General features: G+C 40.2%; 7 protein-coding genes across 12 annotated transcripts in view; 1 reads left to right on the top strand and 6 right to left on the bottom strand.

The window, feature by feature from the left end:
- Window positions 1-145: 145 nt before the first annotated feature.
- tmem209 (transmembrane protein 209) lies at window positions 146-5,486 on the bottom strand. 2 transcript variants are annotated; one of them, XM_007578401.2, is made up of 15 exons: window positions 5,393-5,486; window positions 4,937-5,095; window positions 4,807-4,865; window positions 4,500-4,631; window positions 4,143-4,372; window positions 3,859-4,063; window positions 3,521-3,696; window positions 2,960-3,031; window positions 2,362-2,458; window positions 2,154-2,279; window positions 1,958-2,055; window positions 1,605-1,719; window positions 1,394-1,491; window positions 994-1,067; window positions 146-856 (listed from the first exon to the last, which is right to left on the bottom strand). In XM_007578401.2, the coding sequence occupies exons 2-15, from the start codon at window positions 5,074-5,076 to the stop codon at window positions 802-804; spliced, it is 1,677 nt and encodes a 558-aa protein (XP_007578463.1). In that variant the 5' UTR covers window positions 5,077-5,095; window positions 5,393-5,486; the 3' UTR covers window positions 146-801. The 2 variants fall into 2 exon arrangements, with proteins under 2 accessions (XP_007578463.1, XP_007578472.1); XM_007578410.2 differs by having other exon boundaries at window positions 3,859-4,021.
- A 375-nt stretch (window positions 5,487-5,861) lies between these two features.
- On the bottom strand, window positions 5,862-12,853 carry prdm4 (PR domain containing 4). Its single transcript, XM_007578367.2, has 12 exons — window positions 12,663-12,853; window positions 12,445-12,534; window positions 12,201-12,316; window positions 11,240-11,428; window positions 10,340-11,140; window positions 9,417-9,566; window positions 8,798-8,916; window positions 8,629-8,714; window positions 8,422-8,549; window positions 7,433-7,981; window positions 6,759-6,927; window positions 5,862-6,672 (listed from the first exon to the last, which is right to left on the bottom strand). The coding sequence occupies exons 3-12, from the start codon at window positions 12,313-12,315 to the stop codon at window positions 6,312-6,314; spliced, it is 2,667 nt and encodes an 888-aa protein (XP_007578429.1). The 5' UTR covers window position 12,316; window positions 12,445-12,534; window positions 12,663-12,853; the 3' UTR covers window positions 5,862-6,311.
- A 742-nt stretch (window positions 12,854-13,595) lies between these two features.
- Window positions 13,596-17,609, bottom strand: LOC103129472 (lactose-binding lectin l-2-like). Of its 3 annotated transcripts, none has more exons than XM_016663942.1 (2): window positions 17,259-17,609; window positions 13,596-14,515 (listed from the first exon to the last, which is right to left on the bottom strand). In XM_016663942.1, exon 2 carries the CDS (start codon window positions 14,449-14,451, stop codon window positions 13,747-13,749), a length of 705 nt encoding a protein of 234 aa, XP_016519428.1. In that variant the 5' UTR covers window positions 14,452-14,515; window positions 17,259-17,609; the 3' UTR covers window positions 13,596-13,746. The 3 variants fall into 3 exon arrangements, with proteins under 3 accessions (XP_016519428.1, XP_016519427.1, XP_007540676.1); XM_016663941.1 differs by lacking the exon at window positions 17,259-17,609 and adding an exon at window positions 14,845-14,980 and having other exon boundaries at window positions 13,596-14,510; XM_007540614.2 differs by lacking the exon at window positions 17,259-17,609 and adding an exon at window positions 14,847-14,980.
- Window positions 13,596-21,740, bottom strand: LOC103129469 (low affinity immunoglobulin epsilon Fc receptor-like). 2 transcript variants are annotated; one of them, XM_016663930.1, is made up of 3 exons: window positions 21,579-21,740; window positions 20,363-21,408; window positions 13,596-13,736 (listed from the first exon to the last, which is right to left on the bottom strand). In XM_016663930.1, the coding sequence occupies exons 1-2, from the start codon at window positions 21,641-21,643 to the stop codon at window positions 20,373-20,375; spliced, it is 1,101 nt and encodes a 366-aa protein (XP_016519416.1). In that variant the 5' UTR covers window positions 21,644-21,740; the 3' UTR covers window positions 13,596-13,736; window positions 20,363-20,372. The 2 variants fall into 2 exon arrangements, with proteins under 2 accessions (XP_016519416.1, XP_016519410.1); XM_016663924.1 differs by lacking the exon at window positions 13,596-13,736 and having other exon boundaries at window positions 19,385-21,408; window positions 21,579-21,739.
- On the bottom strand, window positions 17,713-19,088 carry LOC103156347 (CD209 antigen-like protein E). Of its 2 annotated transcripts, none has more exons than XM_016663934.1 (2): window positions 18,954-19,088; window positions 17,713-18,604 (listed from the first exon to the last, which is right to left on the bottom strand). In XM_016663934.1, the coding sequence occupies exons 1-2, from the start codon at window positions 18,997-18,999 to the stop codon at window positions 17,829-17,831; spliced, it is 822 nt and encodes a 273-aa protein (XP_016519420.1). In that variant the 5' UTR covers window positions 19,000-19,088; the 3' UTR covers window positions 17,713-17,828. The 2 variants fall into 2 exon arrangements, with proteins under 2 accessions (XP_016519420.1, XP_007578418.1); XM_007578356.2 differs by having other exon boundaries at window positions 17,713-18,609; window positions 18,956-19,088.
- A 1,027-nt stretch (window positions 21,741-22,767) lies between the features above and the next one.
- LOC103156340 (achaete-scute homolog 4) lies at window positions 22,768-24,451 on the top strand. The gene is made up of 2 exons (XM_007578343.2): window positions 22,768-23,194; window positions 23,311-24,451. The coding sequence occupies exon 2, from the start codon at window positions 23,336-23,338 to the stop codon at window positions 23,840-23,842; it is 507 nt and encodes a 168-aa protein (XP_007578405.1). The 5' UTR covers window positions 22,768-23,194; window positions 23,311-23,335; the 3' UTR covers window positions 23,843-24,451.
- Window positions 24,452-26,946: 2,495 nt separating this feature from the next.
- The window catches only part of sapcd1 (suppressor APC domain containing 1), a 5,974-nt gene continuing 5,305 nt past the window's right edge, over window positions 26,947-27,615 (bottom strand). The window contains exons 3-4 of the mRNA XM_007578316.2: window positions 27,248-27,394; window positions 26,947-27,157 (exon numbers count right to left, since the gene is read on the bottom strand). Coding sequence (XP_007578378.1) covers window positions 27,068-27,157; window positions 27,248-27,394 — 237 coding nt within the window. The 3' untranslated portion in view covers window positions 26,947-27,067. The remainder of the gene's footprint in view (window positions 27,158-27,247; window positions 27,395-27,615) is intronic.

Raw genomic sequence — 27,615 nt, 5'->3', positions numbered from 1 at the left:
AAAACAGAGCTACACTGCCACCATGCGGATTAGTTTGACATTAAAATACATGACAAGATAGAGAAAACCTTTTATTACAGCAACATTCAGCACATCTTTTGAGAATTTTAAGCAAGACTTGGAACAGCTCTGAATGATAAGGAAGTTGAAAGAAATTAATTACTTTTTATTTAAAATCACGTCAAAAGGTCACTTGTCAGGTCTCTAAAGCACAACGTACATTTTTCCATACCCACCTGGCGCATTATAGCCTGTAAATATCATAGTAAACATATGATTTACAGTGCATTTCAAGTTTTTTGTCACACTGCTGCCTCTACTCCAAATTCATGGTTTCAGGTTGGTTCCAGTAGATGTCAGCAGTATTCCCTTACACCGCAAGGCATTTATTTTTACAAAACAAAGAGCAAACCAGTGACATTTTTTGCAAGTTGCTCACAAGAAATAAAAATATTTACATTCAGGTAAGTGGGTCTGGGCCCCTTTTTGCTGTCATTCAGTTAAATTTGAGGTATATAATTTACAAGACTGCCATCCTGTTAAACGACAATCAGGAAGAAAAAAAAAATCAATCAGGTCTCAAAGATGTAACAGAAATAGTCAATCAAAATACAGCATCTTTCTATCAAGAGGTGGAAGTGTCCATTATTGTTCATGCATTTTCAAAACAACTGTTTGGGGTATGACCCTGAAAGAGTTCTTAAGCTGATCTTTGCAGCATGGAAGAAAAATAAAACAGAAAATTAAAAAAAAATAAAAAATGGCATTTTCAGCCATTTTGTGCTTTTAAAATATGATGCGTCAGTTCTCAAATATCCAGAGGATGTTCACTCCAGAGAGGCCCAGATTTACCCTCCTAGGGAAAAAAAACATAAATATAAAAATCAATGTGAATACAGTAAAAATAATCCAAAACGTAGGACCAGTAAAGCTCTGAATACAACATCCAATAATTAGCCGCAATAAATGATAAATATGTCAAAAAGAGCTCACCCCAGCATCCCTGACTCCTTGGTCTTGATGACATAGAGGAACATGAGGATTGTGTGGAACAGGTTGTTCCTTCCCTGTGACAGAAATCAAGATGGGTTTCATCTCACTGCGATTCAGTGCTCTTAGTTAGCAACAAATTATGTGTTGAGCCAGAAAAATATATAATATGCTTTAAAAAAAAAACCTCATTAAAATATTTCATGTTTTGCCACACTACAACACACACATCAACTTATTTCATTTGAGATTTTATGTGATGGACCATAAAAGGTAATAATCCCAAGCACTGTTGAATTAAACTGAAATACATGCAAAGCACTATTTGTCATAGAAAACAATTACAAATAAGGTGTAATAAACATTAAGCATTTATGAAAAAAAATGTCTTGTTTTCAGTCACCTTAGGAAGACTATAGATGTGTCCTTGGTATATAAGCTGGTAGTGAGGGGGCGTGGTGCTGCTTTGGTGGATGCAAAAGAGGTTTTCTTTGGTAACATCTACGGGAGTTAAAGACAGACAATGGTATCAAACAAAAAAAAAAAAGAAAGCAGGAAAGTTTGATTGTTTTTATAGTTTTTTTTCCCCTCCCTGTTAACAGACCAGCTCTCACCAGGTTTGTCTGGAGTGTGGCTGAAGTGCTGGGAAGTAAACGTCTTCCCATCTGGGTACTTTGGATGTGGGGGCAGCCTGGAGTCCAAATATGTGCAAAACACATGCATGAGGATCTGAGATGAAGGGGGGAAAAAAGCAACAGTGACCTGGGGGTTAAATATTTGTATTGATGCAGCACAAAGAGTCTTTACAGACACACACATTAGGAGAGTGCCAGTTTAACATCAAGAAGGCGAGAGAGATTCAAAAATACCACAAAGAGTTCTAAACACCCACTAAAATAACAACAAAACAAAAAAAAATCTGAGCAATCGTGAGAATTCATTCGTATTTGTTTGGATGCAGACTCACGGCACAGTCAGTCGGGAGATCCGTGTCCCACTTCCTGTTCTTCAAATCGCCGCCACCGTTCCAGCGAAAGGAGCTCATGCAGCCGCTGTGAGACAGCTCTGAAATAATAAAAACGTAAACTCAGAGATGTGTTTTTTCTTCGTAATGCGGCAATTAAAAAAAAAAAAAAAGACACAAGTCGAATGGTTGAACCAACCTCTTATGCGATCCACTAGATACTCCTGGTTGGGTGTGATGTCCAGGTACTGGACAATAGAGGTCAGCGTGGGGATTAAGGAGGCTTTCATCACTGCTGCCTGTCTCAGGCTGCTAATGCTGGCCTCTAGTGGAGGAAAGCGGGAAAGCTGCTAGTAGATTTGTTGCAGTAATTCCAACAGTTATAAAGCATTTCCAGCTGGTCTGACCTCCTATCTGGAGCTCCGGACAGCCCATCCTCCTCAGCTGGCTGTTGACAGAGTCGATTTCTTTGACCAGAGGGACCAAGATGGTGTCACTGATCCACTGCGGACGCAAATGTTATTTTGTCTGAGTTTATGTCTGCTTTTCACAGCCACGTAACAGGCTATCTGCAGGTTTCTCCAACTCAAATTTAACACTATTACGAGTAGAAGTTAAGGCCTACATCTCCACAGAAATGTACGAACTTCGTCCAGCCAACTGGAAATTAATTTGCACTTAACTATGACAGATGCAAACAAGCTAGCGAGTTATCTGGCAAAAGTATATTAGCAGCTAATTAGCAGTAGCCTCAAATGTTTCGACTAACATAAGCAATTAAGATGTCTGAGTGCGACTCAAATTTTTTTACCTGACAGAAAACCCCCGCAAGAAAAAAAAAATACATAGAATATATGAGATTTAATAGTTCCACTAATTCAATGTTTAAGACCTGGGAATTACATATTGAAAACATACTTTTTAAATGAATTTAAGAATTTTTAAGGATGCGCAGACACCCTGGCATACAGAGAAAGACGTCCAGTGAAAAACATCAGGACTCACATTTCTAAGCTTGGCTGTCCAGCTGTCGACGTGATCCGCTGCGGCTCTACTGGTGGTGATTCTGGCCCACACCTAAATATAAAGATATTGGAGGGACATACACGGTTTCATGATTTTTTTTTTTTTACAAATTAAAATCCACATCTTTACTTATCCACATTTAATCTGGTTCCCCTGAATGAAATCCAACGCAACAAACATATTAAGAGGACATCTTGTTGGTAAATTATGACAACCTGTGTTTTCATTTAATCTCAGTTCAATAGCAGATTTTCGCTACAATAGTAAACAAAGGTGGTGGAATTATAGGGATGTGGGGATCTAGTCAAAGCCTAGATCTAAATCCAATTAGGAATGTGGCATAACTTGAGAATGGATGTTCAAAAATGTTTTTTCCTATCAATCTAACACAGTCTGGAGTCGTTTGCAAATAATAGGGAAGCATTTTTATCTCTATGTGTACAAAAGTTGGTATTGAGATACCACAAAATATGATCAGGCGTCTTCTGAAGATAACTGCAAAACAATATTCGTGTATTGCATAAAATCAACAAAATGGACCTCTTCTGCAGCGTGTTTAGAACCCAGGTCTGTCTCGTCCTTGTGCGCCGACGGCGCCTGAGAGCGGCACGCCGGCTGGTAGAGGAACTTCCTCAAGCTCTGGGCGTAATCTCCCACAGAACGACTGTAGTTCCAGAAAGTAGGACTGTGGCTTGGAGACACAGACTCTGGACTGCCTGCAGATGGAATGAAGCAACCGAAAAAAATAAGTTCATAAAAAGATATATACATATAAGAAATTAAGCTTAGAAAGATTATTAGCACATCGACTGGTACTCTGCTGAAACTTCAGTTCATGTATAAAAGGAACTGGTTTCAGCTGAAGGACTCCTTCCCACCGAGCTGACTGCGGTGACTTTTTTCCTCCTCGGAACGCAGGAACCGCTCCAGGCTCTTCAGATCCTCCATGTAGTCCTCCTTGCTTCCTGGAGAGTTAAACACCGAAGGAGATGTGCGATACCGAGCTCTCAAGCCAGAGCTTTCTGCTGACCCAATGCTGTTCTGATAGGGAGAAGAGCCTGAAGACTGACTGTAGTTGAGCACCTAGGATTCAGAGAAACGCAGAATATGTAACGCTAATTTAAATATTACTGTTTTCCTTTGCTTCTGGAAAAACATGCACCTTTCCAAAGGCCACTGAGGGGGTAAAAGGTCCTCCTGCGCTGCTTGGTGTGGAGGGGCTGCCCAGTGGGGGGCTATAACTGGGCGTACAGCTGGGGGAGAACTTGGGGCTGCTGGAGGCGGGGCGAGAGGGACTGAAGCTCAGCACACTCTGCCCCTGGAGCGGAGAGGACTGGGCGGGAGCTGGAGTCTCTTTCTTCTCTGGCTTTTGTGGAGGAGAGGGCTGGATATCTGCAAGGGGAGCGACAGAAAGTCACTTCAATATTCCGATAAAGGTATTAAGACGGCTTAAAAACAACCATCAGGCACAAAGCAAACCAAAACCTGAAATTCTGTGCAGACGTCACGAGAAACTTACTTGTGTTCCTCAGACCCAGAAGGTGATGCTGCTGAGGGGTAACAGCAATGGTGGACGGAGACATTGTGTATTTGAAATACTTCCAGAAGTCAAAAAGAGCATTGAGACTGAAAAGAGAGGCGAGGACCAGTTCTGCAAGAACATGAAGAAAAACAAGCACAACAAGAACTTAGGAGTAGGATTTAATTTGAGGAATTTATTTTGATAATCTCTGGAGTTAACAGCCTAATTTAAGATACCCTCGTGTAGACGGTGGGTAAGCAGCAGTCTTACTTTGTAAGAAAGAAAAAGTGTAGTGGAATCTCACCGATGTACCAGATTGGCCAGTAGGTGATGTTGTAGTACCTGCTCAGTAGCTTCCCTGACCTACAATGAAGTAACAAAAATGATGAGCTACAGAAAATGCTACATATTGCTTCACAGCTATGATTTCTTACATTTCCGTGTAAATCATGCCAGCTAGAGAGACGTTGAGTACAGCCCAGGCGAGAACGATCTGCCGAGCCTGCTCCTCCCTCCTCATCCTCAGCGCCTTGTCTATCATGCTGGGCATCCCTTCCTTCGGTGGGGTCAGCATGGCTGTCACTTAGATCAGGCTGGAAAAAGTTAAAAAACATTGAGTAAAGAAGTCAAACATGAACTTCGCGCAACAGTACGCGGACTTTGAAACTTATTTAGTGAAAGAACTTAGAGTAGTTTGACTTGAAATAGTACTGTGGAACATGAATGTCAGCAGAGCTGTTAGCTGAACGGTTAGCTAACAATCAAAACAACGGTAACAGTGCTCCAGAAGTTTGGCTTTACTTTAAAACTCCTTTAACTGTAAAAGTAACAGCAGTTTAAAAAGGCAAAAAAATTAAAATAGAATGTGAAAAATGCAACAAACCACATACCACGCTGAAATGAATGAAAGCAGCGGCGCTGAATATTTTGTATTTCTAAACGGAAGTCTCAAAAGCACTTCCGGTGCAGGGTTTTCATAGTAAGAGCTTTTGTTAGAATATTGTATTTTTACTGTTACTTAAAATATTGTAATAAATTATGTATTTAAATACAGTGTTTTTACAGGTCTGTCAGTTTACATGGGGAAATAGTCAGAAATAGCGTTAAATATTAAAATTTAATTGGCCCTAAATATTACAAAAGCTGCCAACAGGGGGCGGCACAGAACCGTCGATTTCTCACACAGATTAAAGGTCATATTTTCAAATATCTACTTAGATTAATAAATTATTCTATTTTTAAAGTTAAGAACAGACAAGTGTAATAAGTATAAATATTCAAAGGAAAAGTCAGTTTAATAGTTAAATAAACTGGTATGATTTAATGTCAGTTTGGTATTCAGTTATTTGTGGCATGTGCTTGTTCAATGTCATTTATTGCAAATCAATCAACCAACCAATTGATAAATGACAACTTTATCTGCATTCTTGTAAGCACAAGCAAAATGGCAGATTTAATACAAAACAGTTGGTGTAACAAGGACACACAAGAATTTATCTCATGAAGAAAAAAAAGGCAATTCCTGCAAATCCAACAGGATAACAGTTCCCAACATGTCAGAATATCATAAAAAAAAGACTGACTGGAAAAATAGATATTCAACAACAAGTTGGGCATAAGAAACATAATTTTACAGATACGACAAATACTGTAGCAGCATTGATATGGCAAAAGAACATTTAAAGAATTTTTATGTCATGATATAAAATGTGGCATCGGTTTGACACAGCTCGTTTTAGAAGTATGCGGTAAATCAGATAAGTAAGTACAGTAAATAAATAAATAAAATCATCTCAAGAGGCACTGTCTTCAATGAGGAGGGGACAGGGACTTTTCAGAGTTATAACCTCCAACATCTAAACCATAGTCCTCATCATTCAGTTCGTCTCCACCTCTCCTCCCTCTGCTGTCCTCTTCTTCGTCGTCCTCCTCATCCTCTTCTTCTTCCTCCTCTTCCTTGAAAACGTTCTCTTCCTTTCGAGTTGTTCTGTCCCTCTTGGGCCCTTTGCAGATCTTGAGGTGACGCGTGAGGTGGTATTTAGTAAGAAACGCTTTGTGGCACTTCTCGCAGACAAAGTCTCTCTTGCCCTCGTGAGAGTTCATGTGTTTTTTCAGGTGGTTGGTTTTCAGGAAGTTCTTGTTGCACTTTGTGCACTGAATCTGGCGCTCACTGTCAAAACATGGGAATATATATAACCCATTTAATATAAAGAAAAACCAAAACATGAAAACAACAATGAAGAAAACAACACGTACTTTGTGTGAGAGAACATGTGTTGCCTCAGGTCTTGTTTCCTGATGAATGATCTGTCGCAAAGGTCACACTTGAGCTTCTCTGCGCCGGTGTGGATGAGCATGTGGGAAGCCACGTGAGATTTCTGAGTGAACGACTTCCCGCAAACTGTGCATTTGTAGTTCTTCTGACCTGTCCAGACAGAAAAAGGTAGGCGATGTATTCAGGATTGCAGTTATTACCGATGCTTCATCAAAGGATAACTCAATTGTAACATCCTTTCCTCATCCTAAATGAAGGTTAGTGTCATAAGTGAGCCAGTGACGAAAACAAACGTTATCCAGCCAACTGGCAATAAATTTGCACTTTCACATAGATGCTGAAAAACTTGCTAAGCAGGCAGGGGATATGTTAGCAGGTAGTTAGCAGTAGCCTCAACCGCCTCGTGTCACAGAATGTAAAGACAATTTTTCTTTTGCTAGACAAAACAGTCTTGCAAGAAAAGAAACATACAAGACAACATTTCAGACCTGTTATTAATGTATTTAATGCTGAATTAGTAATAATTAAAAAAAAGAAATTCAAGACGTTTAAGAGCTTAGTTTTGGATACATCATTTAGGATTTTTTAAGGATGGCAGACACCCGGTGCAAGGAAAGAAAAATTCAACAAATGCTCGACAAAATCCTCACAGTACCTGTGTGAATCTTGAGGTGCATCCTGAGGTTGCTGGGATCGCTGAACGCCTTGCTGCAGTACTCGCACTTATGAGGCTTCATCCCTACGTGCCCCATGAAGTGCACGTTCAGCTTCGTGGAAGTGATGAAAGCCCGAGAGCACATGCTGCACTTGAACTTCTTCTCCCGCACACTGCCCTGGCCTCTTCCCCTGGAGGTGACGCTGTTGGCGTTCCTGTTAGCGCTGCGGCTATCGCCGTTTGCTTGTCCCCCGGCGGGGTTACTGCAAGGCCAGGGGGAGGACGAGGCGCTGGAGCTGCCGTTGAGCAGCTTTTCCTCGGGTGGAACGTGCTGCGGCTGCTGTGACTGCAGCTCTTGTTGCTGCTGAGGTGGTGCCGGCTGCTGCTGCTGCGTCTGGGCGTGGTCCTGCAGCGATGGGCTGTGGCTGTGCGCAGGCTGGTTATGGCTGTGGCTGCTGCTATGGCTGTTGAGGTGAGACTTGAGCTCGGAGAACGACGAGCACTCTTTGCCACACTGGCAGATCTGGCCGTCGGGGACCTCAGGAACACCTGGAAGAATAAAAACGGTCATCAAGTTCTCAGTCCAGTGAGCTCATTTAAAAAAAAAAAAAAAACTATGATTCAGTGGGAGATATCTCTGCAGTGAGCAAGCATCTAGACATCTACACTTTTCTCACAGTAAAATTTAAGCGCTTTTCAAATGTTGCGGTTTGAATTTGAAGCGTCTTCAAGGACTTTATACAGAAGTCAAGCTCTTTTCAAGCCTTAAACATGCCCAACTGAAATTCAATCATGTTCAAGGATTTCAAGCACCCATATGAACTCTGAACCTGGGAAAAAAGATGGACACAAGTAACAAAATAAGGAATGACAAGTGTCAATCGTTTTTCCTTTCTCCGAAATCAAATCCCAGGCTTTCCCAGATTGTGATGAAACCCTGTAATAAATCCCTGCTGGCTCAGCCACTCATAACCACGTCGTCTCCTCACCCATCAGCCTGCAGTAGTCTCGGCTGTAGTAGAAGAGCAGCTCCTGGTCGGGGTGAATCTCTGTGGTCGTACAGAAAAACAGCTTCCCGTTGGCGGGGTACGCCACCAGATTTTGCTCTTCGTGGGTCCTGAAACACGTTGCATTTCGTTTGTAATGGTAGCACACCGTTTTCCACCTCCTGCACGTGGGAGTGATTGGGAACCTACCTCGCCTTGCGCACAAACATCATCCAGTTGCACTCGTTCTCATCGGTCGTCACGATGTAGAACTCCAGCACGTTGTTGTGGTACATCTAGGGCGGCAGACATGCATTTCCATTCGTTATTGTTGACGTAAAAAGCGTTGGTGGATTTAGATAGCTGCGCGTCAACAGACCTTCCAGATCTGAGGCGTGTCCTTTTCTGGCCAATCAGAGAGATCCACGTTGCTGCAGTGCTGCCCCACCATTGGCCCGAAGCAGGTTCTCTGAGGAATGACATCCCGTGCAACCACTCCTGGAAAACATGTTGGGAAACATTTGATAATATAACAATAAATAGCTAAAACTTACAATAGGGCTGGGTGATAAGTCGATTTTATTGATTATTCCGATTTTTGGTTTTGAAGATTACATTTTTTGTAAGATCTGGATTTCTTTTTTTACATCAATGCACCACTTGCTTCCATAGTTACAAGTGACCTTTATAATTCTAGAAGATTTTTCTCATTAAAATGACTTTATCCTGTTCATTTTAATAAGTTCTTATGGCAAAAACGCACTTTCTGCTAATATTATTGATTATCTTTATGATTAATCCCCAAAATTTGTAGCTTTGTACTAATCAGTTTGTCACGCAATTCACAGAAATGATCATTTGAAATAAAAGCCACTTTTTGAAAATATTTTCTGTCAATTGAAATTTCTTTTTAAATAATTTATTAAAATCAGAAATCAGATCTGATTATTTTTAAGCCATATCGCCCAGCCGTAGCTGAGGGGTGTTTGATCTCTTACCAAGCGGTTCGTCGGTTACAGAGATGCGAAGGCAGAGCGGACGCGGCAAAGAGAGGCGAGCCCGGCTTTGGATCGGCGCATCGGGGATGAAGGTGACCGGACCGTGCTCCGGACAGTCGGAGGCGTATGAGCGCTCACACAGTGTGCACCCTGAGGAGAAATCAACAGAGATCAGTAGATGTCAGAACTGTACCTTCGAATGTTTCAAATTCTTAATTTCAGGATTCGTACACTTTTTCCACAGTAAAATTCAAGCATTTTTAAAGTAAGTTTTCAAACTTCTCCACCGTCACGCTTAAAATGCAACAAAAAGAAAATGTTATGTTTTGAAATATCTCTCTCACACACCCTACACACCTGACAGGTCACAGAACAAAACACTACCTTAACAAAAAATTCCCCAATCTCAATAACTAGCGCATAAAATATAAGACCATCTTTATTTCAGTGACAGATCAATAAGTCATTGAGCAATTAGGAATAATAAATAATGATTGCATTAAAACAATCCAAACAAATTGTGTTAAGGTAAATTACCTTCCTGGTCAAATTAAATGCTTAAACATAATACACAAAAAAAGTTACAAAACATGTTCTTGCTCAGTTTTCTGGCATTTCACAAAAAGAAATAGTTTTGGTCACTCCTACCTAAATTGAAACAAGAAAAGTGTCTGATTTAACTTCAGGCAGTGGGACTTTAGGTACCTGGTTTCAACTGTAAGTAACGTTTTCCAAATGTAGGCTTTTAATCAAGCGTTAGATTGCACTTTATTACAAAACTATGAAGTTTCAATATCAAGCACTTTCAAAGACTTCACACAGAAATAAAGCACTTTCCAAACCCAGGATTTCAAGCACCCGTACGAACCCTGTGTTTGTTTCTGATCTTAACAAGCTGATTTTAATCGTCCGCTTATACTCACAGATGGAGCAGGGGGCAGCCATGTTCTCCTTGCTGGGAGCCGGATCCTCCAGCTGCAGGGTGGAGTTGACGAGAACCAGGTTGTTCTCGGGGCCGAGGGCCACCTCGGCGGTGATGGAGGACACGTTGACCGCCTCCAGCCCCATCCCCGAGTGTCCGTGGAGAGACACGGGCTCCAGCTGGCCGGGGTTGGACATGGAGCCAGTGAGCACAACGCTCACCACGCTCGGGTTCATCTCTCCGCTCCCGTGGAGCTGCTCCCCGAGACCCCCGTTTCCACCACCTCCTCCTCCTCCCCCGCCTCCTCCGCCCCCAGGGCCTCCCGTCCCAGAGCTTCCCACTCTGCCTCCCAGGTGGTCCGGCTCCATCACCACAGGCAGCTCCAGCACGGGGGGCCCGTGGAGAGGCATCACCCCGCCGGAGGAGTCCAGCCCCTCGTGAGGCTGAGGCTGCCGTCCTCCGCCGAGCTGCTGGGCGTCGGACACCGCCACCGCCACCACCCCATCCATGCTGGCTAGCTCCTCCCCCATCCGGTCAGGAGACAGCGGGCTGTTAACGCGTGACTCCATAGCCAGCCCCGTGGAGTCCAGCTCATGAGGGCCGGCCTGGTGAAGGTCTGCCTGACCGCTGACCTGCCTCGAGTCCAATGGCACAAGGCCCTGCTCCAGAGGGCCCCCAGGCCCACTGTAGGGGTCCAGACTGGAGGGATTGTTGCTGGCCACGGACAGCGTCCCATCCATGTTGAGGCTGCTGGGATGAATGTACTGAGGAGGTGGACGGTCTGCCAGGTAGGACAAAATTCCTTATAAAAAGAAAGAGACAGTGGATACTGGGATGAAATATGAGTTACTGTTTGTTTTTTTTTATCTCTAATAGTAACAGATACAAATCACAAACCCACCTGGCAGTAGGTGTCGGAAGTAGCTGCTCTCCAGGTGGGGATACGGCGGAGGAGGCAGGGAGTAATTCCTCTCAGGCAGGCCACACATCACCCCTCTGTCACTGAGAGGACCCATGGGCAGCATCAGGGACAGAGCAGAGGGGAGGGAGCCGAGGGACGGGCCCAGGCTGGGGATGGCCACCGGCATGCCTGATAGAAACAAACATCGGAATGAACAAGGCTCAGACAGAAATAAACACATTAAATTAAACGACGAGAATAAAGTCATTATACTACAAGAAGTCATAGTATTTCAAAAGGTCATAATATTACCAAAATAAAGTCACAGTATAACAAGAAAAAAAGTCATACGAGAATAAAGCCACTGTAATATGGGAATAAAGTTGTAATAATACAAGAAGTAGTAATACTTCAAGAGTAAAGTGCCAATATTACCAGAATAAAGTTGTACTATTATGGAAATAAAATTGTACAAGATTAAAGTCGTAATAATACTAGAATAGTCGAAATATAACTAGGATAAAGTCATAGTAATATGACAATAAGGTCATATTATTATGAGGATAAAGTCGAAGGAATTACCAGAATAAAGTCATAACACTACCATAACATTACTTTATTCTGTTAAAATTGCCAGAATAAAGTGAGAATTTTAGGAAAACTCCTAAAATAAGGAATGTTGAGCATCTTGTCAAGTTATACTTTGGTATCAATTTTACCATTAAGGAAACACTTAAACTGTCAACACATCAGCATCAGATTATTATCAGTAGCAGGCTGTGACTATATTTTTGTTTTACTGCTGATACTTTATTCTCTGAATTTTATAACTTTATAAAAAAAATACTTTTTTCCCCCTTTACTTTTCTTGCCAATAGTGGCAATATATTGAGCTATAATCCTTGTTTATACTGATTTAAGGGTGTCAAACAATCTTTGACTCGATAAACTGTTTCCATACCTGGAGTGGGGATGGGATTGTGAGTGGGAGAGGTGGGCAGACCCAGGTGGCTGGCACTCACTGAGGGCACACTCAGCTGGTCCATGCCCACAGGACTCAGGTTCATGTCATTCATCCTGAAGAGTCAACATCAGAGTCAAGCGACCCAATTGACCCAACATCATTTACAGATGTTTCAGTCCAAATTTAGCTGTGTCCATGTCTACATTTCTTTACGAAACTACAGGATGAATTTATAGCTTACCTGAATTCAACAACTGCTGTCCCTTTAAGAATCCAACGCAACTGCTACATGTCTCCCCTCAACTTAAATATGAACGTCTCCAGGGTACCTCTGCGACAAATGAGAATAACAATCACCGTTTTAGTGAAAAACGATAAGAGGCGACAATGTAGCTCGTTAGCCGTAAAAACACCAGCTGTGGTTTTGCTTTAAAGCTAGCGTTAGCATTGAAAACTTACGTCTTCGCAGCACATAAAAACGGAGCGGGCTGATGAGTTTCCACCAAACAGAAACTCGGCTATATCGTCACATGGCTGAAAAAGCTGCATCCTTCCAGAAATGTTGCTAATTTGTCGAAATAGAACAACATAACAAAACAAAACCTCCATGAACGGGGCCATGACAGCAAATTTGCCTCTATTGCGCATGCGTATTCTAATTTTTCACACGCAGTTTGACGTCGGTGTAGGTTAGTTGTTACAGAGAGCCATAGGATGGGAAATAAATAAATGAATAATTGGCATCTCTATTCCCATTTATATTTATTCATTTATACATGAAACGGCTCTCCATAGTACAGTGCTAATAAAAATATTAAAACGTGCAATTTATTATACTCAGACATCTGTGCAAATTCATTAACACTTAATTATGTCTGGTATCAGTTTGGGTTAGTTTTTATATATTACATGCGTAATTATTATTCTCTAAAGCTAATATACTATTAATGTATAAAATCAACCACAAATGTTGAAGTAATCTCAAACTTGTTCTTTACTTCCTATTAACAGTAATTGCCCTGTTGTTCCACTAGATGGAGCCATTCGGTTTAAATATAGTTAGGACATTAAATTTTGCAACTCTGATAGCTTAGGGGAGGTCTGAAAACGTAAAAATATAACTGCAATAAAAATCTGCATAATTGTAAAGAAACTTGCAAAACTATGTTTCCACCATTTGCTTAGTTTTAACCACACATTTAAAATGTTTTTTATGTTCTGATTTTATGGGAAAAGACCACACAAAGTAGACCTTTTGCACACCAGAGACAGAAATTGACACACAGGTCTCTCAGATTGGTAGGAGAGCCTCTCTGAACAATGGTTTAAGTCTCGGCACACACTTTGAATAATCAATAGAAATCTGGACTTTGACTTTCTTTGACAAAACAGTTTTTTTCAAATTCTAAAAGGTTTTATTCCAGGATTGACATGTTCTTAATACCAAACGCATCCGCACAACATGACGTTGCCCTCACAACATTTCAGTCTTTCTGATCTATGTTCTTCCATGTCTCTGGTTTAGAACAGGACTTCTTCCATTCTAGTCCAAAATCAGAGCATCAGTCTCACAGATGTAGTGACGTTTCCCTGTACAACTAATGTCATCCCAGTTGTTCATCCAGCCCTCAGGTCCCACCACATCCGGCGGTACCATGGACACGCAGTCCTGACCGGCCTGATCAGTGTCCCAGGTAGCTACGGAGTTGTTGGGCTCGCCAGGTCTCCAGAATCGGACATCAAGTTTGAGTTTGTCTCCATTGACCCAGAAGAAGTTTCCTTCCTTGACCAAGTCCTGCAGCCCGATCCACGCTGAGTGGAAGTTTATGCCGGGATTTGCCTTTTTAAACTGGAACGTCATGTTCGTCAGGAACGCCTGATCTTCGGCGTTATGGACGACAGCTAGGTCTCCCTTGTGGTCGAGGCAATTGATGCGAGCATTTTCCCAGGTCTTATCCACACTGGACAGGAAGAAGCACCGGGAAGCGTGCTCCTTCCACCCCGGCAGGCAGCGGGAGCACTGCAGCGTGGTCCGGTCACAAAGAGTCCAGATGTAGTCGAGCCGCTTGGAGAACAGGATTCTCTGTAGTTTCTCGGCGTTGTTCGCTGCAAGCTGCATCTGCTCTAGACTCGTCATCAGGTCTTTGTTGTTGACAAACTCGCGAATGAAGAGTGACATCAGCGTGGCAAGGAGCCCAGTCAAAATTCCGATCACAACAATATACCAGTTGGGTTTCTTTTTCTTCATAGAGATGCTGTATGTTCGGTTCCCAGGTGCATGGACAAGTTCTGGAGGTGTGTAGTTAGCAGACCTGACAACAGGGAAAAAAAGGGGAATCAAGTTATCCGGATGTAGTTAAACTACCTAAAGCTGCAGTGCCCTTAAAATATTTCCAAATTTTGCCACAAAATAACAATGCGATATATATCAACACAAATCTGTTCGTGAAGTGGAGGCGAAGTAAAAAAAAACAAAAACAAAAAACAAGAAAAATGGTCCAAATGGTGCAAATAAAAAGCAGCTCTTAAATTTCCACTCTCAGATCTCTGAAATAATTATGCAGTCCATACTATTTTATATACAGTTATATTTTGCATCTTAACTAGCTAATATAATAAATCAATATATCTGCTGTTCCTTACCTGGGAAGCCTTATAGCGTCACTTAAATATGTGAGCAATGTCATGGCATGGGTCTGTTGACTTTGGCAACATATATTTGACCAGGTGATTTTAAAAGGACAAAAATTAGCATGTTTTAAATGAAAACAAGGGAGTATGGTTTCCATGGCAATCTATCCACGTCCTGCTGCTGAATCATTGGGGAACAGAAAAAAATCATTACCTTTTTTTTTCCTTTTTTTTTTATTGTGATATGTAACAAATACAATTGGTATTCAACAAAAACAACAGAGAGAAAAAAAAGAAAAAGAGAAACAGGAAAAGAGTCCAGTGTGGTACTTAGGTAATTGTAGTGTTGTTGACATGATAAAGGAAAAAGGAAGATGTTAAAAAGTGAAATTTGTATTTATTCATTCTTTTATTTTTGTATATTCCTCTATCTCCAGCGGCCAACCCGGGAGCAGAAGAATAAAATGCTTAAGCTGACATTATCATCAGTGATAAAAAAAACAAAACAGTAACAACAATAATAACTATGGTAATATTCAACAATAATTGAAGAACAAACACAAAACATAATGAGCTGGATTGATTCAGTGCAAGAAAATACTGTGAATGTTTGTGTGTGTGTTTGTGTGTGTGTGTGTGTGTGTGTGTGTGTGTGTGTGTCTGTGTGTGTGTGTGCGTACGTGTGTGAAGTTAAATAATAATATGTTATGTCTATCCAGACACTGATTAAGAAATTAATTAATTAACAGGTGATTTGTTGTTGTTTTAAGAAGTCTGTTATGAAGGTCAGCTGGTGAGAGTGAATCTGTAGTATATTAGTTTGTTCATTAGATAAATGGGGAAGATCTTTTCCTTTTATGAAGGAAAAGATCATTATTTCATTATCTTTTGGATTATTATCTGGTGTACATAACAAAATACAAAAAGATTTAAAGATCCTGTTAATTTCTTGAGGGTTTGAACTGTTTCTCCAGCTGAATTTAAAATGGCTGACATGGTGGATTTTTCTTTGTTATGCTTAAGCTGATTCGCTAAGTATTGACCAACCTTATTACTGTACTGGAAGTTGTTATATATTAGCTGTTGAATAACAGTTTTTTAAGGATTTTTTTTTTTTTTTACGTTTTGAATTATTGAGTTCCTCCTTAATTTGGTCATTTGGGTTTGTTTTGTAAGAGTTACTTAAATAAGTTATTTGTTTTTCTAAATTTAACTCCATTTGTTGTTGTTGTTTCCTGTGTGATGAATATGCTATTATTTTGGCTCTCAATACTGCTTTTCCTGTTTCCCACAATAAAGACGGTGCTGTATTTGGAGAGTCGTTCATCTCCAGAAAGAATGCCCACTCTTTTTGAATGAAAGAGTTGAATTCAGGATCTTTAAGGAGAGATGTATCGAAGCACCACCACTTAGATGTTTTATTGCACGATTTAATGGATAAAGTAAGAGATATTGGAGCATGGTCACCAATTATAATTGGATGTATTGTAGTTTCAGGTGTGTACTGAATAACTTTGTTGTTGACAAGAAAAACATTGATTCTGGAAAACGATTTATGGGTGGGAGAGTAAAATGTGTACTGTTAATTTGTGCGATTATTTATTCTTCAACCATCGCCAAGTTCGTAAGACCTCATATATTGATTTACTGTTCTTGTGGAGTGCCTGACTTTGAAGTTATTGGGGTTTGATCAATTATAGCATTTGTCAAATTGTTAATGGGGGGGAAAAATTATGAAAAAAGGACGAGTCATCTTTATTTGGTCTAAAATGTTAGCCAGGGTATATGTTACGTTATAAATTACTATAGTGATGATTATGAATCTACCGAGAGGATCTACTACAGATTTAATGTAGTTAAAATGAATATTTTGATGCAATAAAATTGAATGTTGATGAATAAATATGACTATATTGCTTAAGTTTGATACTATTTAATTCTGTATTGGAAAGGTGGGTTTCCTGTAAAAAGCATATGTCTGCTTTCAGATTTTCCAGGTGAGTGATTATTTAAATTTTGTTTCCTGTGTTTTAAAGCCGGTTTAAGTTGCCGTATATTTCTTTTTTAGGTTGTTCATCTGAAGATAAATCAGTGCTGGATTGACATAAATAATATGTATGATCTTATTTGGATGTTTGTTTGAATGTATGATGAAATGTTCTATCCCATGCATGTGCATAGTGACTGAGGAAGAGAGAGGGGCAAAAACAGTTGAAACAAACAAAAGTAGTAAATAAAAAATAAAATAAAAAAAATTAATAACGTGGTAGGTTACTGTAGATTACATTGATTACCAATGACTGAATGGGGAACACAAATCACAATCAAAGACTAATACAAAGTGAATGACATACGATAAACGTTTAACAGTTTAGAAAAGCGTAATTTCTGAATCGCGGTACGCTTCCTTACAAGAACACTGACCTCGATATCTGTCATTGGTAAGTCGGTGTTGGATGATGTCTTCTTTCGTCTGTAGGGTTTTGGCGTCTCCTGCTGTGTTGCGGGGTTGTCGGTGTTAACCATGGTAGTAGTAGTTATAAGCTTCCAGATCGGTAACATCCTGTGGTGTGTTGCAAATTGTCAGAAAAAGGAATGTAAACGGCAAAGGCATTGAAAAGTTCGATGAAGAAGTTTTGTTCATACTGATGTGTGGATGTACGGCGCCATGACCAATCTTCCCTTCAGGTAAGGTTAGCGTGGCATGTACTCTGTGTCAAAATAAATAAATAAAAAAAATTGACACATACATTTTATTACAGTCAGCTCTGGTCTCTCAGATTGGTGGGAGATCCTCTGTGAAAAAAGGTTTAAGTCTCGGCACACACTCTGAATTATCAACATCTGGACTTTGACTTTCTTTGACAAAACAGTCTTTTTCAGATTCTAGAAGGTTTTATTCCAGGACTGACATGTTCTTAATACCAAACGCATCCGCACAACATGACGTTGCCCTCACAACATTTCAGTCTTTCTAATCTATCTTTTTCCATTCTAGTCCAAAATCAGAGCATCAGTCTCACAGATATAGTGACGTTTCCCTGTACAACTGATGTCATCCCAGCTGTTCATCCAGCCATTGGATCCCACCACATCCGGCGGTATTATGGACACGCAGTCCTGACCATGCCTATCAGGGACATGGTCATCGGGATCTGTATCGTTGTTGGGCTGGCCAGGTCTCCAGTATATAACATTCGGATTGATTTTCTTTCCATTGACCCAGAAGTGGATTCCTTCCTTGACCAAGTCCTGCAGCCCGATCCACACTGAGTGGAAGTTTATGCCGGGATTTGCCTTTTTAAACTGGAATGTCATGTTCGTCAGGAACGCCTGATCTTCGGCGTTCAGGACGACAGCTAGGTCTCCCGTGTTGTTGAGGCAATCGATACGAGCATTTTCCCAGTCCTTGTCCATGTTGGACAGGAAGAAGCACCGGGAAGCGTGCTCCTTCCACCCCGGCAGGCAGCGGGAGCACCGCAACGTGGTCCGGTCACAAAGATCCCAGATGTAGTCGAGCCGCTTGGAGGACATGAGTTTTTGTAGTTTCTCGGCGTTGTTCGCTGCAAGCTGCATCTGCTCTAGACTCGTCATTATTTCTTTCTCCTTGACAAACTCGCGAATGAAGAGTGACATCAGTATGGCAAGGAGCCCACTCAAGATTTTGATCACAACAAGATACCGGTGGCGTTTCTGTTTCTTCGTAGACTCTGAGGTGCTGTTTGTCCGGTTCCGAGGTGCATGGACAGGTTCTGGAGGTGTGTAGTTAGCAGACCTGACAACAGAGAGAGAGAGAAAAACGGGGAGTGGGGGAGTAAATATGTTCATCAGGATGTAAAACTAACTGCAGTGCCCTTAAAATATTTCCACATTTTGCCACAAAATGACAATGCGATATATATCAACACAAATCTGTTTGTGAGATGGAGGGGAAGTAAAAATAACTGGTCTAAATGGTGTAAATAAAAAGTAGCTCTTAAATTTCTAGTCTCAAAACTCTGAAATAATTCTGGAACCCATACTATTTTATATACAGTTACATTTCGCATCTTAACAAGCTAATATATATAAATCAATATATCTGCGGTTCCTTCATCAATATCCTGTAATTATATCCTTACCTGGGAAGAGTTACAGTGTTTCTTAAATAAGTGAGCAATGTCATGGCATGGGTCTGTTGACTTTGGCAACATACATTTGACCAGGTGATTTTAAAAGGACAAAAATTAGCATGTTTTAAATATAAACAAGGGAGTATGGTTTCCATGGCAATCGCTCCGTGTACTGCTGCTGAATCATTGGGGGGAAAAACATAAACAACAAAAGAAAACATTACTTTGAGTTTTGGTGAATTCAAATAACACCTAAGATGTGCTCCTTCATAATCGCAATTCTGAATAAAGATGAGTAAATAGAATCAGTTTTCAAATGCTGAATTTCATTCAGTAATGGAGAAAAAAAGCTATCCAAACCAACCTGAGTCTACGTGAAAATGTCAGCCATCTTGTTAAAACACAAAACTGTCATTAAGTCAAACTGAGGCTCTAACATGAAGATATAGTGATATTTAATAAATCAGAATGCACTCAAACAAGCCCCATTGTCATATTATATTATCATTATCATATGAAATGTAAAATAAAAGCTATAGCACCATCTATAAAAAATAAATAAATCATCAAAAAACTTCAGAAACAGTAGAAATCAAAATCCCTGTCATCTATTTAGTCTGGAAAGTTTCACAAAATCATTACTAAGACTTTGGGAGACCAGCAAACCACAGTTTCTTTCTCCCCTTTATTTGTCTTAAAATGGGAAAATTACTCTAACCAAACTGGCTTTAGTTTGTAACATTTTATACAATTATACATCATATACAATTACAATGTTATATTTTATGCAATTATATACTTTATACAATTTTTCTGTTATGACTTGGATAATTAGTTGCAAATGTTAAGGTTTTACTCCATTGTTTTAATGCAATGGTTTATTGAAGTTTTTGACTTTTCTAACTTCCTGTATCTGGTAGTTGTGCTGAAGGGCAAACACTAGCTTCCTGACCAGGAACAGTTAGCTGGGATTTGGTTGCAGGTCTGTTGTTGTTAATTGTGTATTCCCACATTTGTACATCAAGCATACCAACAGCAGCATTTCTGCATTTTTAATTATTCTGTGTTCTTGTTTGATGCTTTCTTAAAAAAAAAAAAAGGGGGTGGGGGGAGAAATAAATCGAATAGTCATCTGTATACTGTGTGAACCATACAGGTAACAATTCTTACTTTTTTTTCTTTTGCTTCTTCTGTAGTTTTAGATTTTCTTAGGGTATAGACTGAATATGTTTTTAGCTCCATCTACCTTCTCATTACCCCATCCCATCCCCACAGCATGATGCTGCCCCCACAATCTTTCATTCCGAGCTTTGTCTGCTCAGAGTTTTGTGTTTTTTAACAAGAAAGTTGCATTTCAGTCTCTGTGATCCAACTACTTCCTCCCACATGTGTCTTGTCACCAGATTAAAACAGGACTTCGTCCATCCTACGCCAAAATCAGAGCATCAGTCTCACAGATGTAGTGACGTTTCCCAACACAAGTAATGTCATCCCAGCTGTTCATCCAACCTTCAGGGCCCACCGCATCCGGCGGTACTATGGACACGCAGTCCTGACCGGCCTGATCAGTGTCCCAGGTAGCGATGGCATTGTTGGGCTCGCCAGTTCTCCAGTATATGACATCCCATTTGATTCTCTCTCCATTGACCCAGAAGTGGACTCCTTCCTTGACCAAGTCCTGCAGCCCGATCCACGCTGAGTGAAAGGTTATGTCGGGATTAGCCTTTTTAAACTGGAACGTCAGGTTCGTCAGGAACGCCTGATCTTCGGCGTTGTGGACGACAGCTAGGTCCCCCTTGTACTTGAGGCAATCGATGCGAGCATTTTCCCAGTTCTTATCCACTTTGGTCAGTAAGAAGCACCGGGAAGCGTGCTCCTTCCAACCCCGAAGGCAGCGGGAGCACCGCAACGTGGTCCGGTCACAAAGATTCCAGATGTAGTCGAGCCGCTTGGAGGACAGGATCGAACGCTGTTTCCTGTTCTCCTGCTCCATAGGCCGGTAGTTATTCTGGAGAGTCCTCACTTGGTTCGTCAGCTGCCTGACTTGCCTCTCATACTGATCTCTACTTTGTGCAGCTCTCTTCAAGACCCCATTCAGGCGGTTGATTTCCATCTCCAGCATGGTTAAATTGCAAGAAGACCACATCTGGTCATACTCGGCCTTCAGAATGGAGAAGTTTGCCTTGGTTATGTTCAGCTGTTCTGCAATCCAGTTTTTCTCTTCTAGCAGCCTCTCGGTGTTGATTGCCATCTCCTCTTTGACTTGCTCTAGACTTGTTATCACGACTTGGTTGGTGTTCCACTCGACAATGATGATCAATACCACCGCGAGGAGGATCCCGCTCAGAATTCCGACTAAAACAATATGCCAGATGAGTTTGAATATCCTCTTAAGTTCGACGATGGCATTGCTTTTGTTCTCAGGTCCATGTTCAGGTCCTGAGGTCGTGTAGGTAACAGACCTGACAACAAATACAAAAAGAGAATCAAGCTCACTCGGATGTAGCTAAACAAACTAGCGTAAAGTTGCATTGCCCTCAGAAATGTTCCACATTTTGAAACATAATGACCCTAAACATATTTTAATGAGACAGACCAGGGGTGTCAAACTCATTTTCAATTCCATCCTTACCTTGGACTCCTAAAATCGGTTCTTAGATATGTGAGTAAATGTACAACCCTGTCTTCATAAGACATTTCTTCTTCACACACTCAGCAGATTGTTAGCCTGCTGACTTTGGCAGATACATTTGAGACCAGGTGGTTTAGAAGTCCGAATGTCTTAAATGAAAACAAGTGAGTCTGGTTTTCTTCTGGTTTCCATGGCAATCTCTCCATGGCAACTCTAGTAATCTGGAAAACTGCTAAATCATTGACAAAAACAAAAAAAATATATTTATTTTTCAGTTTAGTGTATTTAAATAACAAAAATGTGCACAAGAGGTTTTCAAATGCTGAATTTCATCCAATCTAACCTGACCTTATGTAAAAATATCACCTTGTTAAAGCATGAATTACCTGCAATTGAACACTTTTTAGAAAGCTGAGCTCAATTTCGCAAGACAAACTAAGGCCAGATTATTACCAGACATGAAGATGTAGTCATATTCAATAAGTAAATTAGTGATTTAAGATTTTAGATCCACATGACTTTAGACGGGCAAAAAATCTCAACTCATTTTAGCTCATTTGTGGCCAAATGATCTAAAACTTTACATAATTTGCTTTTAGTTTGTAACACATCATAAAGATACCAAATGCAATACATTTTGTACATTTTTTTCTGGGATAATTAGTTGTAAATATTAAGATTTATTGATGTTTCAACTTTTCTAACTTCCTCTAATCGGTAGCTGTGCTGTAGTACAAACGCTAGCTTCCTGCCCGGGAACAATTAGCTAGGATTTGGATGCAGGTTTATTGTTGTTATTTTCATCTTCATGTATTTCTTCATCAAGGATACCAACACCAACACCTCAGCATATTAAATTATTCTGTTTAATGTGTTTTAAAAAAACAAGGTAAAAATAGTTTCAGTAACAAATCTCACAGTCATCTGCATATTGTGTGAACAATACAGATGTCAATCTTTCAAAACTCAAACCTTAAAACCAATTAGGTTGAAATGTTTATTTTATGTAGTGTTCATTTATTTAGAGTTGGCATAAAACAAAATGTTTCATTAACTTGTAGATACTGCTTAAAAATCTTACAATTGGGCTATGATGTTTTTTTTTTATTTTCTTGCTGTGTTTTTTTTTTCTTTTTTGTAGTTAGTTTTAGATTTTCTTGGATCATGTTGGCATAGAGTAAATATTTTACACAATAAAAAGAAATTGCCATCAATAATATTTCAAATTTATATTTTACAGATTAGACTCTGGGTTTAAAACAGTCATTAGAGGTTATTTTTTGAGTGTAAAAAAACTGTGACAAACTTATCTGTCATCTCAAAGAATACCCACATTGGTACACTACAGGGCTTTTCAGTACTGATGAAAGATAAGGTTTTTTTTCTTGCAGTTTGTTGTTTTCTCCTTTGCGGTGAGAGCTACTTCCCACTGAGCGGAAGGAAGGACATGTTTTGTAGTTTTATCTCGATCCAAGACCATCTCCGCCCCAGATCACACCCCTATAGGTTAAACGCCTCAAAGCTCTCAAGTTAGAACCAGGCTGTTTCTATCCCTTCATCCATCAGGAGGAATCTTTTTCTGAAAAGCGTTGGACAGATGAGGAGAGTCTGACAGGGTGAGAAATTAACTTTTGAAAAAAAGAAAAGAAAAGAAAGAAAGAAATCCTCGCATTAACATACCTGAATTGTCCGTGTTTTTCTGTTCATCACAAATGCTTGTTCTTTTTTCCAGAAATATATCTCATAATAAGAAGTTAATGGAGAATATATTTGTGCCTCCGCTGGCTCTCCGCGGGATCTCCGTGAACAGCGGCTCCGCGCGCCACAAGGATGCGCTCCGGCTGGGGATGCCCTTCCACATCGACACCGCCTACTTCGACCAGGGGTTCCCCTGCGGGCGGTTGCCCTGCTTCCCCTTCCCCGCTCCCTTCGGCGTGTGCGAGTACTCCTTCGAGCCCGCGTTCATCCAGAAGCGGAACGAGCGCGAGCGGCACCGGGTGCGCTGCGTCAACGAGGGGTACGCGCGCCTCAGAGAGCACCTGCCGCAGGAGTTTGAGGACAAGCGGCTCAGTAAAGTGGAGACGCTGCGAGCGGCCATTGACTACATCAAGCACCTGCAGGGCCTGCTGGACGTGGACGTCTCCCGGATGGAGATGTCGTTCAATGAGGCGCGCGACTGCGAGGCTCTGCGGCGGAGGACAGAGTGCGGAAGTGACGGAGAGTCCAAAGCTAGCATGAGCGACAGCGGGGATAATGTTTACTGATAACATTATCTTATGTTTACTGATGTTAAAAAAAAAATAAAATAAATTGTAGGAATTTTAAAAAAAATAAGAAAAAGAAAAAAAATCTTAAATCTGAATACATCTATTCAGTAAAGAAAAATAGTTTTTAATATCACTCAAAATGTGCAACACGTCCATAGCATGACAGATCCTTCATCTTATTTTGTGCTGAGCATGAATTTAGTAAAATGGCATAAATAATCATGACAAAAATACTTTGTGAGATTTCATGAGCAGCAGTAGTTGTGTTTTTTCTGCTTTTACAAATTAAATAAATGTATTCAAATTTAAATTTAGTTTTAGAAAAATCTTATGCGACTGCATTTTATTTACACAACTGTCCACTGAACTTCTCTAAATTTCACCTTAATTTTTATCTCCCTTCACAGTTTCTCTATCAATTTCATGTGACTTTGACTTCGAAATATTAATATAATTTACAGTCATTTGTTCAAATTAAAAGTTTTCTTTAGACTTAAGTCCATCAGGGCCTAACTGTGCAATTATGTGAACATCACAACAGAAAAACATATTCGCCTTTAGGAAGAAATTAATATTTTGTGTAGGCTGCAAAATAAATAATAAACTAATGCTAATTGCAAAAGTTTGTTAAAATTAAGCTAAAACTGTTTTTGTAATATTAAAAAAAAATCATACAAAAAGATGGTGCATTTAATCTCCTAAGAAAACTTTAAATGAATAAAACAGCAAAGACAATACTTTTTCTCTAAGCAATGCAAAATGTAACTGATAGTAAAAGACAAACAGACTTAAGATAAAAGTTTTATACTAAATGATTCTTAATGGAATGTTAATTTGTAAGCTTCTTGTTTAATAACGGTTAAATTTGATGGTGTCAAATTATATCTTAAAATTTTGATCAGACATTGATCAGACATTAATTAAATGTCTGAATGTCTTAATTGAAGTTTGTATCCACCTACAGTTAGCTTAGCCACAGCATTAATGCTAAATCAACTGCCAACAAGTTGAGCATCTTAGCGGTGGTTGGCCAGGAAAAGGTTTCCATGCCACTTAGGTAGAACATATTTACTAATGTTTTATGCTTTAGTCATAAACCAAAAGATGCAAATGCAAAAGTGAAATGATCATAATAATCAGTAAGAAGCGTGAACTGCTCTAGTATATTAAAATTGGGCGGGATTTGCATGTGCTTTATCTGGCAATAAAGTACTTCTAGTCAGAAATAGTGATCAATATCTGCTAAAACAAATTTCATAAAAACAATTATTTTCTTGATTTTGCTATTTTTTAACACTGTATTTATGATTCAGGATATTTAAATGGACCAAATGGACACAACTTTCATCATCTTTGTTTGAATTACATATTTTTTTGTTTGTGTATTGTTTCGTTCTGCTTTTTTTATGTTGTTTTTGGCACTAAGAGCAAACCAACATCGTTTGAAATGGTCCTTATGGTGAAATCCTAATTCCTAATTCAACACTGGCAAAAAAAAAAAAAAAAAACTATACTTGTTCAATTTCTTCACATTTTGTGAATTTAGTGTGTTAATATCAATATTATGTGATAGACTGTCTCTATCTCTGACTCTTTCTTTCGGGTTGGTGTGGCCTTGAAAGGTGAACCTCCGAAGATTGACCTGTATTTAGTTCCATATTCTCTTTTCCGATTCTCACTGGTGCCAAACCCACCTTTTTTTTTTTTTTTTTTTTTTGAAAGAGTAAACAAAACCTTTAATGCAAGTAAAAGGGATTAGGAAAGACCAGCAGAGTGCAGTTCAGATGAACCGTGCTATCATGGAACAGCGGCATTGACAGCCTCGAAGCGTGACGATCCGCACCAAAGGTGTTTATTTGGCAGCACTGTGTACAAATTAGACCCAATAATTAGCTGAGTGCTGGTAGCCCCAGGCTTGATGGTTCAGCGGCGCTGTGAAGACCGAAAGCATAAAGCTACTTAAAGGGAAGCCTCCGTCATAATGGATGTTTTTCTTTCCGGATGTGCAATAAGCTGATTGTAATCGGGTTCGTGCCCCGATTTCTCACAGGAGGCGCTTCTTTTACATTGCATAGTTCGAGCAGGAGTATTTGGTTTAGTTCCACTTTTTTATGTCACAGAGTGCACAAAAAAGAAGATTAATCAAAGTGCTTTTCTGATGCTTGTTCAATCAAAGTACAGCAGCGGCGATCTGATCAACCTATCCAAACAGAGGCGGGGACAGAGGGCCACCATCGGCCTTGATGTCAACAAGCACTCAGGGAAGATGAGAATTTGATGGAAAAATTTCGATATGAAAAGCTAAAAATAAAACAGTTAGGTCTGTGCATGGAGCTACTGTAGAAATGGGCAAACAGATGCAGTCTGATCAGACATCACCATCCGTCTAAAGGTAGTAAACAATCCAGCCTTCTTTTTCTGTGTGCACAAAGCTACAGTTGTGCTACGCACGAGAGAAAATTCCTGCAAACGTTAAAGATGACTGCGTGCGATAAAGTTTTATCGGTTGGTGTAAGATCAGCGTGGGACCACCAGAGGAGGTTCCTGCGACGTGTCCAGACAGGGAGCCCTCATGTGGGGACGGAAACAGAAGAACCGGGACACAAAATGATGCAGGGTACTCTCTACACCTCAGGTAAACAAAAGAAAAACAGTACACCAGTTTGGTGATACCGTGTAGTAAAAATGACAGTATCATCTGCAAAGAAGGTAATTTTATGAAACCCCCCTGGAAACTACATGAGTGGGGAGCAAGGTTGAAAAGAACTGAGATTATACTGAAGACATCACAGGAACATGGGATGGCTATGATAAGATCAATAAACACTAAATAACAGAGCTAAGTGGGGAAAATACAGAAATAACTCAAAACAAGATCCATAATACAAAACAAGATCCAAAATACAGAAGTCAGGAAAAAGTACATCACAAAGTCAACTAGATCATGGGAAACTGCTGTAACAGCGGATTTCATTCTGCAGGGTTTGGCTTTCATAAACTATGAGTGACTCACTGGTGAATTTTGCCAACAACATGTCAGACAAGTTGCTTGAAAACCCGTTGGCCAAGCTTATAATGTTGAAAGGAACACCAGAAAAAAAAAAGATTAGATAGAATTTATAGCAATTTATACATTTATACATTTACAAATGACTAAGTGTTGCACACTTAGCCGCTCTGGGAGCCGACGGAGTGCGGATCATCTCATTTGAATTCAGGCACTCAGCAGAAGTGCAGATCCTCCAGCTTGTCAAGGAGAGCCTCCTTTTCCAGCTCCAACACGGAGATCCGACGGTTCTTCTCGCTCACTTTCTACGAGAGGATTTATTTTTAACTTGGTGTGAGGGCATGGACTGAGGAATTGAGTGAAATGAGCTAAAACTTATTCAGCTTTATATGTACCTGAGTCAGTACCGTGTTTCGCCAGCGGAGGTCGCTGTCCCCCAGTGGATCACAGAGACAGGGATTGCTGCTGACGTTGGGTTCACTCATTATAGAGCCAAGGGAGCCATTAACCCGCTGGATGTGCGTGGGGAGGCAGGACCGAGCCTACAGAGAAACAAACACTTCACCACAATTAAAGAGAATAGACCTGATAATGTAAACGATGTAAATAATTAGTGAACGTTTTGGATGATGCGAGTTCCTAAAATGCAACATCATGGCTTCCAAACTTGCTTTCTCTAATCTTGAATAGCTGTCTTGATAGACATCTATCTATCTATCTATCTATCTATCTATCTATCTATCTATCTATCTATCTATCTATC

The sequence above is a fragment of the Poecilia formosa genome, unplaced genomic scaffold (assembly GCF_000485575.1).
Source record: "Poecilia formosa unplaced genomic scaffold, Poecilia_formosa-5.1.2 Scaffold9, whole genome shotgun sequence".
Classification (NCBI taxonomy): Eukaryota; Metazoa; Chordata; class Actinopteri; order Cyprinodontiformes; family Poeciliidae; genus Poecilia; species Poecilia formosa.
This window is presented reverse-complemented; position numbering and strand designations above follow the sequence as displayed.